The sequence below is a fragment of the Chenopodium album genome, chromosome 3 (genome assembly GCF_948465745.1).
Source record: "Chenopodium album chromosome 3, dcCheAlbu1.1, whole genome shotgun sequence".
NCBI lineage: Eukaryota > Viridiplantae > Streptophyta > Magnoliopsida > Caryophyllales > Amaranthaceae > Chenopodium > Chenopodium album.
In genome coordinates, this window is record NC_137836.1 from 78,022,454 (window position 1) to 78,037,153 (window position 14,700).

The 14,700-nt window shown below is 34.4% G+C and overlaps 2 protein-coding genes across 5 annotated transcripts; one reads left to right on the plus strand and one right to left on the minus strand.

The window, feature by feature from the left end:
• Positions 1-1,140: 1,140 nt before the first annotated feature.
• On the minus strand, positions 1,141-5,389 carry LOC145624313 (myb family transcription factor PHL6-like). 2 transcript variants are annotated; one of them, XM_081677318.1, is made up of 8 exons: positions 5,165-5,389; positions 3,303-4,421; positions 2,925-3,132; positions 2,701-2,777; positions 2,582-2,621; positions 2,150-2,222; positions 2,000-2,063; positions 1,141-1,736 (listed from the first exon to the last, which is right to left on the minus strand). In XM_081677318.1, exons 2-8 carry the CDS (start codon positions 3,879-3,881, stop codon positions 1,413-1,415), a joined length of 1,365 nt encoding a protein of 454 aa, XP_081533444.1. In that variant the 5' UTR covers positions 3,882-4,421; positions 5,165-5,389; the 3' UTR covers positions 1,141-1,412. The 2 variants fall into 2 exon arrangements, with proteins under 2 accessions (XP_081533444.1, XP_081533442.1); XM_081677316.1 differs by having other exon boundaries at positions 2,150-2,225; positions 5,165-5,386.
• Positions 5,390-9,398: 4,009 nt separating this feature from the next.
• On the plus strand, positions 9,399-14,548 carry LOC145617888 (organic cation/carnitine transporter 7-like). 3 transcript variants are annotated; one of them, XM_081672657.1, is made up of 6 exons: positions 9,399-9,681; positions 10,586-10,854; positions 11,610-11,847; positions 12,565-13,102; positions 13,194-13,396; positions 14,299-14,548. In XM_081672657.1, exons 2-6 carry the CDS (start codon positions 10,586-10,588, stop codon positions 14,545-14,547), a joined length of 1,497 nt encoding a protein of 498 aa, XP_081528783.1. In that variant the 5' UTR covers positions 9,399-9,681; the 3' UTR covers position 14,548. The 3 variants fall into 3 exon arrangements, with proteins under 3 accessions (XP_081528783.1, XP_081528776.1, XP_081528792.1); XM_081672650.1 differs by lacking the exon at positions 9,399-9,681 and having other exon boundaries at positions 10,568-10,854; XM_081672666.1 differs by lacking the exon at positions 9,399-9,681 and having other exon boundaries at positions 10,735-10,854; positions 11,648-11,847.
• Positions 14,549-14,700: the final 152 nt, after the last annotated feature.

A 14,700-nucleotide genomic window follows, 5' to 3' on the forward strand; every position in this document is an offset into this window, starting at 1 on the left:
TGTAAAATATGAAGATACATCGTATACAACGTATGAGTATTTGAAGAAGAGCAAAATGGAGTGCACCTCTATTGGGATTGAGAATATTCTCAATGTATGTTAATAGAGTAAAAATTAAATAACATGAATTGTATACTTCTCAGTAAAATTAAGTAACAAAAATTGTATTCTTCTTGGTAAATGCACAACAGTCAGTTTAATGATCCAATTTTGATTTAGAATAGTTTACGAAATGCTTCATATTATTAAAAAATTGTGTTCTTCACCTATAATAAAAATACGGAGTATATACTACTCTGTATTAAAATAAAATTAATAATTTAAAGTAGTTTAGAAAACTTTACATATAGACGCTCTGACTAAAAAGAAGATAAGGAAAATCCCTCAAATGAGTTGATTTGATTGTTAGACCACATAAAAACTAAGGTGAAACTATGTCATTAGCCCATTACTCCACCACCTCACCCTCTTATAATTGTCTTTCTTAGGTTTTGATGGTACATCGAGGGTACACTACTACACGGTACACACACTCGCTAAGTCACAAAAGGGTCAAATACTCAAAGGCAACACATAATTGAAAGTTGTACATTATTGTATATAGGCCCAAAGCTAGATCATACGTACTACACAACCTTTACTTTGAAATATTTTATAGAACAAAATTTTATAAATACAATATGGCTAGAACATGTAGAATGTAAAAGAAATTAGCTGGATCAAAAAGTATATCATCAATATAATTAACTAAATTGAACCTGACAAGAAAATATTCTGTCTCCTGTACTGTTATATACACTTCATTTTTTTCACATAAACAAATACAGTTACCAAATATAACTTCACATTTACAAAGGCTTAATTAGATAGCAATAATGCTTAATTGCAAATGCTATTGCTTTGACAATACCAACTGCACCAGTCTAAAACATTGACAAATACATTTAAGATAAAAAGTTTAAAATTTAAAAATCTAAAAATTAAAAATAAACAGTTTTTAAATTTGAATTAGCAAACTAAATTAACTTGGTAGGAAAGTAGGTTTAACAAGAGCTTTAAAGTTGCTTATATTATTGCTTTGACTAATGACACCAACTGTTCCTGTTTAAAAGATTGACAAAGAGCTTCAGTCTTCAGATATTAAAATTCAAGCACAATAATGTGAAAGAATAACTTGTTTTTCCTCTCTTTGGTATGAATCTTTTGGAGTTGGAGGAAAGGAGAGTGCCAAAAAAGAAAAGGAATCACTGATTAAGCGCGAAAATATGACCTAGAGTACTTACGGAAGTTGAAAAAATTAATTCACACCAGCTTGGAACTTGGTGAATACTGATACTAGCTATGGCTCATAGAGACTATATTTACAAGGTAGAGAAAAAGACTGACGGGTAGAAGTCTTAGATACCACTCAATCATAGAGAAATGTCGACAACTGGTGGCACATCTGAAACAGGCTCGGGTTTAGAATCATCTTCCAGTCGAGGCTTTTTCTGGCATGGTTCATGCTCAGATTCCTCATTTGTGTGCTTTGATGGCAACGTAAAGGATACATCAGTTTTGGATTCAGCAGGCTTAGGTAGCGATTCAGGACACGGTTCCATCTCTGGCTCTTCACTTGTAACTGATGACAAGGACTGTGATGAGACCAAGGCAGTTTGAGCCTTTTGCTGTTCTTCTAAGATTTTCTGCAAGTAGCGTGCGTGTTCCTCTATACGTACCTGTAGTGCTCGTTGCACCTGTGCACAGAACAAATCAGAATAAAACACCTTGGATACTACTAATGTACATTAGAAGTTATAATAGATGTATCCATCTTTTTTCTGAAGATAATATTACGACTACTAGAATAATCATACTTTTTTTAAAAGGTTACCGACTTATTTTAATAGGAGCCAAGCCATAACATAGATTATGAATGGTCTGGAAGGAGGGGGAGTGTAGTGCAGTCTGACAAGAAGATATTGCAAGTAAAGCAAAGTTTACAGATAACTAGACCAACCTCAAGTTGTTCATGCAGCTGTTTCTGAACTTCAATTTGCATTCGGAGAGCCTCGTTTATACTCCTGAAGTTGTAAAAAGAAGAAAACTGTTTAATTTTAACAATGACAACAAACAGATGGAAAAAACCACTAGTTGTTAGGTCACAAACCCTTTCTTTGATGCATCAGATTCTTTGGTACTTGAATCTGATTTTTTCTCTTCTGAACTAGAAGTCTTCTTCTCTACTGAAATAAAATCAAAGAAAGGAATTAATATTCAAGTTCCAGAGGACATAAAAGCACTACGTTTTCTCAGGCACATATAATATAGCTTCAGCCCCTTTTAAGAAAAATATATTAGTTTCAGAAGCCGTTATTGACATTTGAGACATTTTCAGTAACTTGATAGTTATTGATCTATTTTTCTTCGTGGGAAGCAATTATGCATAATAGAAAACAATTGTAATAATTCAACCTTTCAAAAGAGCCCATGAATTTGATTTGAAGAGAAAATCTTAATGCTTACATAGTCAATTTAAACATCTCATGCTCCTGAAATTTCTAATTTCACTAATGACAATCATAATTAAAACTTGTCTCACCTTCCTTTCTTTCTGGTATATACTTTGCAAGTCGGTATTTCTACAGAAAAAGAAAAAATGCATTCAGCCGAATGACAAAAACAACAACATAGAAGCATAAACCAAAGTTATCTACTTACCTGCAGGTGGCTTTTAACATGATAGATGGTGATCCCTTCAACATTCATAAGCTTTAATACACCTTTAGGAGTTGCCTCTGCAATTTAATGAACAATGAGCAAACTTCACAAAATTCAATAAAGATCCGCCATCTGCATTATACTCCCTCCATCCCAAACCATTGTAGTCTCAGTTATTATTAACACTAAAAACATATTTAAAGAAAGAAAAATCAGAAACATACTTTCAGGACCATCAAGTTTTTTGACAGCTTCGACAAAACGTTCATGGAGCTCTGGTGTCCATCTCATCCTTGGCTTATGAGAAGCACCAGCCTCAGGTGTCTTGTTACAAGAAATAACACTTAAGGATGGTGAAACAGGCTGAGCATTGTTTTGTACTGTTGATGGGACGACTGGCCTCAACGCCACAGGAGATGCTTCATATAGTTCCTAATAACCAAAAGTGCAAACAGAATCATATTTTTAAAAAAGCCTGAAAATGTTCAAACAGCTATTCAAAAAGTTAAGATAGTCAGATATATAGAGACTGGGCTGTAGAATCTTCTTTACATATGACCAGCCAATTCTCATAGAGCACGATTATTTATTTGGGCACTTACATCAATTCCAGGATTTTCTCCATTATCAGTTATAGCTAATTGTAGTTCATCAGACAATAACTGTAGCTCCAAACGCTCTGAAAAGGCCAAAGAGTCACTTCCGCAAGTAACATCATCAAAGTCACCATCAGAAAAGCTTCCAGAATAATTAAAAAAATCCCTATATGTATCCTCTGAGTGCTTTTGCTCACATTGACTATCCGTATCTTCATTCAGAACTAACTGAGTCTTTGTTGATCGAGGTGCAGAGGGGCTTGGAAGAAATGGAAGATTCCCAAGCTGTCGTTGAGCTTCTGAACTCGTTGAAGATGATAGATACAAGTTCGTGCAGAACATAGAAGAACGAGAAGGTGCACTTTTAAGATGGTTGTCACAGCTAGATGAGAAGATATCACTTGGTCCAGAAGGGAGTCTCAGTTTTCCTGATTGCTTCAAAAAAGGATATGAAGATTCACTTGACACTAAACCTTGATAAGTCTCAACACTAGAGAAGTCAAGCGGCGGAAGAGCCTGACAAAAAGCAGTAGTCCCTTTGCTAGACTCACTTGCAGTCAAGCATGTTCTACTGGGATGATTCATGATGCAGATTCTGTTATATTTCACCAGAATTGACAGATGCAAGATGCTAATTACTCTGCAAGTCTGCAGAATATTTCTTATGTTGTAACTGTACCGTGCAAAAAAGGCTTGCAAGTGCCTGATTATGGGCTTGGTAGACAGAAAGGGAGGAGTGAGCAGTGTAGCATTCAGGAGCTATTAGCTACATATGATTGTCAACTAGACAAAGATATAAAATAAAAGTCTGCAGAAGAGTCGAAAGCTTAATCAGCAGTACGATCGATAACTGAACCAATAACGCACACTTTGATTTCCTAAGAAAGGAATCTATTCATGTTATTAGCAATCAACACCAAGGGGAAATCCCATTATGCAATATATTCCAAATTGTTTCTGAATCAGCATTATTCTCGAAGCTTTCTTCCATTCACTCACTCGAATTTATCAACAGCAACAATAAACACAATGCTATTGTATGATAACTGTTCTGCTTCTACTTAAATCACTCACTCTAACGCGCAACATTTTCCCTAAAACCTCGGTACCTATACAGCATCTCTCCTGCAGACAAGCAATCTTAATGAGACTCTTATACATCTAATTAAATCAAACAAATATATGATGACAATCCAAAATAAAAAAGAAAATTCCGAGTTCGATCTATGTAGAAAGCTGATAAATGTTAAGGAGTATGTTATGTAATGTACCAACATTAGATTAAAAGTGTGCCAGCCTAAAATATACAAGTATATGTCTTGGTATTCGAGTTTACAGATTTATGATTGCAAATCTATCCAGTTATTACTTAAATAAAGTACACAGAAAAAGACCTTTGCAAAATGTAAGTTCATTTTATCCCAAAAAAAAAAAAGGCAAAAACAGTTCTGTTATTCAAAAGTACAAACATAGAGCATAAATCCCAGATTCTCTAACAAGATTATCTCCTGTTCAAATAATTAAATAACCCCAAAGAAAAAAAAAAAAATGCTTTGTTCATACTCAAACAATTCAACTAATAAATCAGAAGTAAAAAAAAATGGGGGGAAATCAAGTTCATGCTTAATCAAGTCATTATTTTCTCTTTTTTAAGAAATGCTTACTCCAATTGCAACAGAATTATTACACATACACAGTTTCCTGGATAAACAAAAACCCAGTTAAATGCAAAAACTTTCTACACAAAAAACCACACAAATTAACAAGAAATGAGCAAAAAAAAATGCAACAAAAAACCCAGAAAAATGGGATTTAAATTAGTGTTATTGCATATTTAGAATGTAGAATTTACAAGAATTTAAGCATACCTGAAAACCCAGAGAAAAATTTGAACTTTACAAGTGGCAAAGTAACAGATCAGGGGGAAAAAAATGGTGGGTTAAAGTTAGAGGGTGAAGATTTCAGATGAATTTAGCAGAGAGAATGAGCCAAGAGTTGAAGAGAGAGAAGAACTCACACAACCACAAAGAACACGAAAGATGATGGTGGAAAAATTATTAGGGACCTAGTTATTGTGAATGGGACAATTTGTGCAGTCTTAGTCATCATCATTGTCATTTTACTTTGAATCGTTAATTTGCTAATGTGTGGGGTTTATTAGGGAAATGTTTGGTTAATCCCGAGAGTTGTCGTCTTGTTAAGAAAGGAAGAGAAGGTGCGAGAATTTTTTAAAAAAATATAAAGTTAATTGATTGTGATCAATTATGGTGAAATGGTTATAAAAAAAAATTGGTAACTACTCGTTAAATGGATTAATTCACTGTTTCTTTTTAAAGCAACTAATTTGTACTCCCTCCGTTTTTAAATACTTGCTCCAATTCTCCATGCGCGGAGTTTTAGGAGAAATTGGAGAAAGTAATAAAATATGGAGGTAGTGGGGTAAGTAGAAGAATAAAAAAAATGTAAAAAACAAAAGTAGTGGAGAGAATTGGAAGAGAAAGAATATGAAAATAATAAAATATGGTTTATGGTAGGTCCACTAGGTAAGAGAAACTAATTAAATATTGTTAAAGCTTTCCAAATAAGGAAATAGAGCAAGTATTTAAAAACGGCCGGAAAAGGAAAGTGGATCAAGTATTTAAAAACGGAGGGAGTAATAATTTAGAGTATTGACTCTGACTAATATGGATTTGAGTGAGATCGGGTTTCACTATTAAGAAACGTTGATGATAAAAAGGAGTGAGATAGCCATCAACCCTTAGGTGAATGACTTAATAGCGCAATAATGTATCATAATCAGGATTATTATGCTTTATATTATTCAATTAATTTGTCTATTATAAAACCTTGATTGATTCTTTAATACTCTTTACAATCCCCCTCTTTTCTTGGACTTTAGCCACTTTCCAATTTTCACTCTTCCACTTGCAAGTTAATTAGTCAAATTAATAATTTGCTGCTGTCAGAATTATCCAAAAACTTTACCTGCCCAAGTGCCCTACTTTCCTACTTCTTTGCCATGGTCAAGTTGATGGCTACAATTAGCCAATCACTAAATAATTTCCAAAGTGATTTAAGTGCAATTGTACTCTTCCTAATATTAGGCAAATAGTTGCAATTTGTAAACTGTAATTGTACATGAGATATTTTAATTTCGGATGTGATATCAAAAGCACACTCGCATCTATAAATACTAATACGGAGTGTTGTATTCATAATAAGTTACAAAGATAATTAATTACTCATATTCAGGTAATAGTTCATCTATATCAAAGACATATGACATGTTCTATTAGACACTTTAGTTTAAAAAAATGAGAAATGTGAGAATGAGAAAAATTAGTGGATCATGATTAGTAGTACCATGAATATAAGTTTATAACATTCATTCTCATTTATAATAATGCATCAATTATTTAAATACGGTCAAAAGAAGTATAAGTGTGTGTCAATAATTTCTATAACAGAAAAAAAATAAAGTAGCATAACCTTATCACGTAGGATAATAACACGTCTTATTAAATAATTGATTATTAGTTTGCTACGCTACAAAACAGCGAAAATATTAATTACAAAGAGCCATTTGGTCATAAGCTTTCTTGGACAAGTACTATGAATACTAATAAAGTACAAGTAGTAAACTATAATTAGTGTATGAATTAAAGATTGGTGAGATCATTAAGGAATTTGAAGGTGGTAGTTGGCTGGCCTTTGGTACCCATGATACGGTACTTGTGATGACATCATACTCTTCTTTGAGATTTTTAAAATGAAATTATTTATGGATGGGAAACCTTCTACTTTTATGGTTGGTATCACATTCACTACTTTTTGTGTCCCTACTAGGTTACAATCACAATTCACAATCACTTGCTAGTCGCCACAAATCACAATCCCACAAGTACAATTAAGCAAGTTGGAAACAAATTAAATTTTCTAATTTGGTATAACAATTGTCATAGTGAAGTTTTCTTGAGTTATTTCATGATTGTTGAATATGAATTTGTTTTTAAAAAAAATATTTGCTTTGATCTCGAAATATTGCTAATTTGATGTATGATGAGAGGCGTAGAAGTTAAGAAAGTGGATAAGAAGTGAGAGAAATCATATAAACTTCTCACAAAACATGTGTGAAATGAATTCTTTTTTTAAGTTCAAACTGTATAAAATCAAAGTTATAAGGACACAAAGTTAATTTAAACTATAGAGACTAAAGGTCTTTGAAGCAAATGATATGGAATAAACCAATACACTGTATACAAGTGTTGTCATCTATGTATGGGTTATTTTACGTGAAAAAAATACGCCATTTTACATTTAGAGGATAAAAAACAACAAAGCTCTCTTAAGGGTCGGGGATGATGAGAATCGATCTTATGATCTTCTGGAATCGGGAGGAAAGCTCTATCCACTTGAACTATCCCTCACTCTCAGCATCTAAAATATTATTGAATGTTATTATTATTGCATCAATAAAGCATCTTCTTTGATTTGATGATCTCATATCATTGAAGTAAGGTGTTGCATAAAATGATCACAAAATAGTTTTGTACGTAGTATCCCATACTTCCAAAATAAATTAGAAAAACATAGATATGTGAGATCTTATTTGATATATCTTATACTGTAATTCCAAAATAACCAATTGGATACCCGTTATAGTAGGAGAAGAGTATATAGTAAGTTTATATTGTTATAAAGAAGAAATAGGAAGTTGAGATTGGGAACTTGAGTTTAAAGAGAAAATTCAAATTATAAAAGAAGAATAGTATGGGGATTTTTTATTCTTAGAACGTGCAGGTGATTAAGACAAATTATAAAAGAAGAGAAATTGGATACCCATTAAAGTCAAGAAGAATAGGAGAAAATACAAGTTCTTGAACATGAGAAAAGAAATTTATTTCTCAAGGGAGCATTGTTATCATTTTGAGTATGTGGGGATAAATTTGTATTTTCAACCATAACTAAAGTTAACAATTTGCTAAGTTCGTGATCTTGACTAAAATTTGAAGAGCTCGTTAACAGGATTTCAAAAGGTTTAATAGAGATTTTATAAGCTCAAGGGATGCTTCAATGGAGTAACATAACACAATTACCCTTTAGGGTCAACCATGTCATTCATTTCTTTGATCTTAGAATTTTCGTTTGATTTAGTGGCGAAATTGTCAGAAATGGAGGTGGACATGTAGGTGGAGACAAAAGGTATCGAAAGTGATAGTATCGATGGACAAAAACTCAAACTCTTTCAATGGAGTTTACTTCGGGACACAAAGGCCTTGTTTGGTAAAGAGCTTTTTGAAAAGCTTTTAGCTTATTGAGCAATATTAGAGGTTTGACCAATTTAAAAAGCTAATTTGGGTGTTTGGTAAATAACTTATTAAAAGAACTTTTTGGTTCCAAAAAGCACTTTTTGAAAAAACTCATTTTAAGAGCTTTTTACAATTAGCTTATTGAAGAATTAGCTTTTTGGGTATTAAATACATTGAATCAGCTAATAATAAACAGCTATTTACCAAACACTTTTACACAATCAGCTATTTACAACTAGCTAGTCAAATAAGCTAATATAACCAGCTAGTCAAACCAGTTAATATAATCAGGTATATCAATCAGCTAAAAGCTAATTACCAAACAGGGCCAAAATCAACTTATCATACTCATGCCCCATAGCTTCATAAAAGTTTTAAGACTATTTGTTTGCCTGTACCAAAAAAAGGAACAAAATGTACCAAAAAAAACCGCCCGTGGTGCACTTGTGCTTATGTCAAACTTGGAAACGAACCAAAAAGTGCAAAAGGGTAAAATCGTCTTTCCCAATAGCTCCATAGTCTATGATGCACCCCACTAGCAAGCCTCACGTGCCATGATGGATCCATCCCATAATAGTACTAGACATATTAGGCTTGTTGCTAAGACGAATAAGAATTAATGAATTATGGTGTTGGAGCTTGGGGACAGAAAGTGCCAAAGGGCAAAATCGTCTTTACACATTACTCAACTAAAGCGTCGAATTTAGAGATTGTGCTTAAAAAAATGACGCAAGTTGTAATATTCTCTGAATTTAAAATCCGGCATGTGCAAACTTGGCGAAGTCGATGACATTACACTGTTTCCTTATTTGACGAAAATCCTTATTATAAAACGTCGAAAAGTAAAAAATGCGTCAGTCAATTCTTCATCTTCTTATTACTATCTTCTTCTTCATCTTCTACCCTGATTCTGAATCAAAGGAGAAAGAATTTAAATTTCAATTCCGCCATTGTTGTTGGGGGCTAAGCAGAAAGTAATCCATCGTTTACGCCAGTTTCTAGAACAAATTTCTGCTTTACCCATCTTTGATTGGTTTCCCTTTTCTTAGTTTTGGGATTCGAGCTTATACATTGAGGTTTGTTTGATTATTTATTAATTGGGTATTTAGTGTTATTGTTAATTGATGGTATAATGGGTTGATTTGATTTGTAGTTTATATGATTGTTGACTAGATAATCTGGGTTGCTGTTAGAATTGTTTGTAGATTTAACCTATTATTTGTGATAGTGTAAGTTTGTAAGTCAGTGGAAATATAGAGATCTGCATTTTGAGACAATGGTTAGTTGAAATGGGTAATGTGCATTGTTATGGTATACTTTAAGAATGTGGGAGCTTGAAAATTGCAAATGATTAAGGTTAAATGTTGGTGATTCAGGGAACATTCATCGGTTCGAGTCGAGTTCCAGTTTCTGATTGCTGATCTTGGTTTTTGGTATAATGCCATTGTGTAGGTTCAGTAAAGGGTTAATTTTTGGGTGTTATGTATCAGTTTCTCTAATTAGTAAAAGTATGATGTGTGTGTATTATGAGTAAGTGTGTGTGTTGACGGTTGAGTACTCAATGCATTGTAGATTATGGTCTTGACTCTTGAGTCTTGACATGAGTAATAGAAAGTTCTCCTTTTAATGGAGTTGTTTAGACATATTTTTCTTTTTTAAAAATATTCTGAGAAATGGTTGAAAAAAAGTGGTAGCTGATGATGAGAATTCGACGTTTTTCCCCCATGGAAACATTGGCTATTGTATAGCAAAACTGCTAATTTTATGTTTGAGGAGGGAAGCTGACTAGCCGAATCTCTGTGGCAGACTCTTTAGTTGTTCATCTAGTTTTTTTTAAGTCATTTACAATGTTAGTGATTTTATACAGGCTGATGGAGTGGGTGTTGTGCTGCTTATTGAGATTTACAATTGTTATATTGTTAGCAATTTGTTGTAAATTAAAGTCAGTAGAATATTGATCTAATGTTTAATGTTTTGCAGATGGAAGAAGAAGCGCAAAAGTACACGGTTGATGATGCCCTCATTGCCATGGGCTCTGGAAAATTTCAGATTTATCTCCTTGCATATGCTGGAATGGGATGGATTGCGGAAGCAATGGAGATGATGCTTCTCTCCTTTGTTGGACCAGCTGTTCAGGCAGAATGGGGCCTTTCTCCAAATAAAGAAAGTATGATAACCAGTGTGGTTTTTGCTGGCATGCTGATTGGTTCATATTCATGGGGCATAGTTTCAGATAAGTATGGGCGGAGGTGAGCTCTTCTGTCAGTTGATTACATATTCTTGGAAGCTAGGAAGTATTTGATGTAGTTAATGATGCTATCTTGTACAAGCTAAAACATATAGTGAGTGCAGATATCTTTTTGATTTAGCCTTCCCATCCATTTGTATTGTTATCATCATTTGCAAATATCTCATAACAATCATCTCTGCATATATAAAATTTACTTCTCTTGACTTTTACAAATTAACATTGGACCCCTCCACCCCTTATCTCTAAGTGTTTATTTAGCCTTAATCTTGAAGTTATGTTTTAAAACTATGGAGAGGCCATATTGCCTGAACCAGAAATTATGTAGGCTTTCTCTATGCCTCTTAAAGAACTTGTTTGTGTAAGAACTTTCTAAAAACTTTAATGTAATCTGATGTCATGCTCTAGCAGAATCATTTAATGGTTTAAAAATTATTCTGTCTGCATAAAGTAGTCATGCCTCGTTCTATTTATACGCATGTATCGTAAGATTTAGGGTAGACAGGCTTGTGTTTTTCCACAGGAATGCGAATATCAATTATTTGCATTTCTCCTATATGTCATTTTTGCCAGTTTCTGTTCTACTTCATTGAGTCTTTGACTCCTTGCTCCGATGCTAATGATTTGCCTGTATAGTTTAGCTTGTGTTTCATGAAAATTATGATAATGGTCTGAAAAAAATAAAGCTGCTCCCATACCATTTATCCTATATTCACACAGACTTGTCACTTTTATCACATTTATCTTATCTCCCAGGAATGGATTTTTCATAACTGCAATTTTTACATCAACAGCTGGAATTTCTAGTGCTCTTGCTCCAAACTATGCGACATTGATCTTCTTTCGTTTCTTTGTTGGTCTTGGTTTGGGAGGAGGGCCGGTACTCTCATCCTGGCTTTTGGAATTCATTCCTGCTCCCAGAAGAGGTACCTGGATGTCTCTGTTTTCAGCCTTTTGGACTGTTGGGACTTTGTTGGAGGCTTCACTAGCTTGGGTATTATTCTATAAACAGCATTATCATTTATCCCTCCTATATCGTTATTAGTCTTTACGAATTTGTGTGTTGTGATGGTACTGTCTTCAAAAAGAATACATCAATCTGCCATTAGCAAATGAAAAGCAGACTTTGGAAGGAAATATGTGCAGATGTAATTTCTAATAGAAAAATTCAATGATATGACTATGCCATCATTGATACTTGAGCGTCAAAGTTTAGAAAATGATCATAGATACTCCCTCCATCCTATAATGTTTGCCAGTTCTATCTTGGAACACATTTGTACCATTTAATGAATTGATTTCTTTGATAGTGGCCTGCATCAGTCAATGCACGCTTACAGTAGCAATAAAACAATGGCAGTAACCCAATTTATGTTTTTAATTCTGTTTTGGGCTTCTTTTCAGTGGGATTTTGGACAAGGGAGTATGTATCCCATGTTTGTCATGTAGGAAGAGGAATTAGAAGGGGTATGTTTCCATGGTTTGATTATCAAAGGTGGCGGTGGGGGGGGGGGGTGTTGGGGGATGTATGAGGGATGGAATTCATTCTGGCAACTACTTTGTATATGCTTTTTTCACCAATGAATAAAAAGGTGGAGTGTGTTAGGACTTAGGACTTGGGGAGTTGGGGTTATGATTTAATTTGTTATGGTTAGCTTCTTCAGCTATGGAATTGCCATTTATTTACTCGGTTAAAAATTGCCTTTTGTAGATTGTTATGCCTTCATTGGGTTGGAGATGGCTACTGGCATTTTCTGCAGTCCCCTCTGCAGTACTTCTCGTCTTCTACCGAACTGCACCCGAATCACCCAGATATCTGTGCAGGACAGGTAGGACAGATGAAGCAGTAGAAATTTTGGAGAGGATAGCAAGATTGAACCAAGCAGAACTTCCACCTGGTATTCTTGTTTCTGATCACCAAGTTGCCAAAGTAGTTGATCTTCCTTCAGAAGATGCACGTTTGCTATCACCAAATAAAGGAGAAATTGAAATAGTTGATAGCTTGGATTCTACAAGTAGTCCACAAAAAGGAACTTCTGTCTTCACCCTTCTTTCACCACAATTACTAAGGTCAACCCTGCTCTTATGGGTAGTGTTCATTGGAAATGCATTTGCATATTATGGACTTGTGTTGTTGACGACTGCTCTGAGCAGCAGTGATAATAAGTGTACTCCAAATCATTCTCCATCAGAGTCGGGGAAATCTGTGGATGTAAACTACAAAAATGTTTTCATAACCAGTTTTGCAGGTATTACCTTTGTACTTCAGATTAGGAGTGACTATCCTGTTACTTCTTGTAATAGGGACTAATTAATGTCAGCTGATTTGCTATATTCTAGAGTTTCCGGGGCTGCTTCTGTCTGCAGCAATGGTGGACAATGTTGGTCGCAAGGTTTCTATGGCATCTATGTTTTTCCTTTGCTGCCTTTTCCTACTACCATTGGCCTTCTATCAGTCCGGGGGCTTAGTAACACCCCTTCTATTTGGTGCCCGCATATGTATCACATCAACATTCAACATTATATACATATATGCCCCAGAGGTAACTTACAGTACTTAGTCTGCCAAATTTGAATTTTTATACCTTCATACTGTAAAAAAATTCCAAAAGGTTGGACATTTCCCATTATCAGTAATCTATATATTGGTTAAGTTGTTCGTAAAAGTTGAAGAGTGATTGACTTGTGACTTTCAAAATTCAATGCATTTTAGTATCCCTGTATTCCTTATCTGTTGCTGTAAATTGTGAATGCAAAACCTCAAAAGTCAATAATTTCTGAATATTTTGCCATTCTTTACTACCTTTGGTGGTAGCTGTAGCCAATGTGATTGAGATAGTCTAGAACATCTCATAAATGCTATATATATTCTATTTAGAGAATAGTTTCTAGCTAGTCCCCCCCCCCCTCTTTTTCTCCCCTAGTATTATTCAAGTTCTGTAATACGAGAGTGGAACCTCTAATCTGCGAGGAACCAAGCATGTGAGGTTTTACCTGTCTTTTGGATGATTGAGGAATGAGAATTGAATAAAGTGATAAATTTGTCAGTTATAAGAGCAATTTCATAAGATAGGAAACCCAACTTTTTCTTGATTACTTTTAATGCCTTGACGACATTGATGTCCCAAATTCATGTTCAGCTGTTTGCTGACTAATGTAAAATGAGTATGTCGATATGAGTTGCTGCGTATAACTTACTTATAAAGTTTTTTTTGATCAAAGACATTAATTGAAGGCATGTTAACGAGTTTGTATTTGAATTTAAGTGGAATGTGTGGAATCTGTAAATGTCCATGATGTTGACAATTAGCATCTGTACTGTGCCATTCTACAGGACTAACAGGAGCTTACTGATCTACTAACAGACGCATATTATTCATTTTATCTATTTTTTTGGACTTTCTAATTTGCAATATTAATCTTCTGTCTATAAATGTTTGTCTAGATATACCCAACCTCAGTTCGAACAACGGGAGTAGGAGTTGCCAGCTCTATGGGAAGAATTGGTGGAATGACCTGCCCCCTTGTGGCAGTGAGTCTGATTCATGGTTGTCACCGAACTGCAGCCATTCTTCTGTTTGAGGCCATTATCTTTGTTTCTGGGGTATCTGTCTTGTTGTTCCCTATCGAAACATCAGGTCGTGACTTAAGTGATGAAGTATCTGACATGAATCAGGAAGTTGAATTAACCTGAACACCAGCAGTAATTCATACACTTGTAGACTTGACATGCTGTGGATTAGAACAGCTCTTGCAGATAGAAGCAAATTCGAAGAATTCATAACTACAGGCAATAACCCCACTATAATTGTTACTTTCTTGTAAATGATCTGAGAGCTAGCTAGAT

What these genes read in the sequence shown, in the direction of transcription:
- LOC145624313 (XM_081677316.1), bottom strand. Translation starts at nt 3,881, where the DNA reads ATGAATCATCCCAGTAGAACATGCTTGACTGCAAGTGAGTCTAGCAAA. An exon ending in GAGAAAATCCTGGAATTGAT is followed by an intron (nt 3,133 to 3,302) that starts GTAAGTGCCCAA and finishes TTTGGTTATTAG; the next exon opens with GAACTATATGAAGCATCTCC. An exon ending in TATACCAGAAAGAAAGGAAG is followed by an intron (nt 2,226 to 2,581) that starts GTGAGACAAGTT and finishes ATTTTATTTCAG; the next exon opens with TAGAGAAGAAGACTTCTAGT.
- LOC145617888 (XM_081672650.1), top strand. Translation starts at nt 10,568, where the DNA reads ATGTTTAATGTTTTGCAGATGGAAGAAGAAGCGCAAAAGTACACGGTT. An exon ending in TTTCATAACCAGTTTTGCAG is followed by an intron (nt 13,103 to 13,193) that starts GTATTACCTTTG and finishes GCTATATTCTAG; the next exon opens with AGTTTCCGGGGCTGCTTCTG. An exon ending in TATACATATATGCCCCAGAG is followed by an intron (nt 13,397 to 14,298) that starts GTAACTTACAGT and finishes ATGTTTGTCTAG; the next exon opens with ATATACCCAACCTCAGTTCG.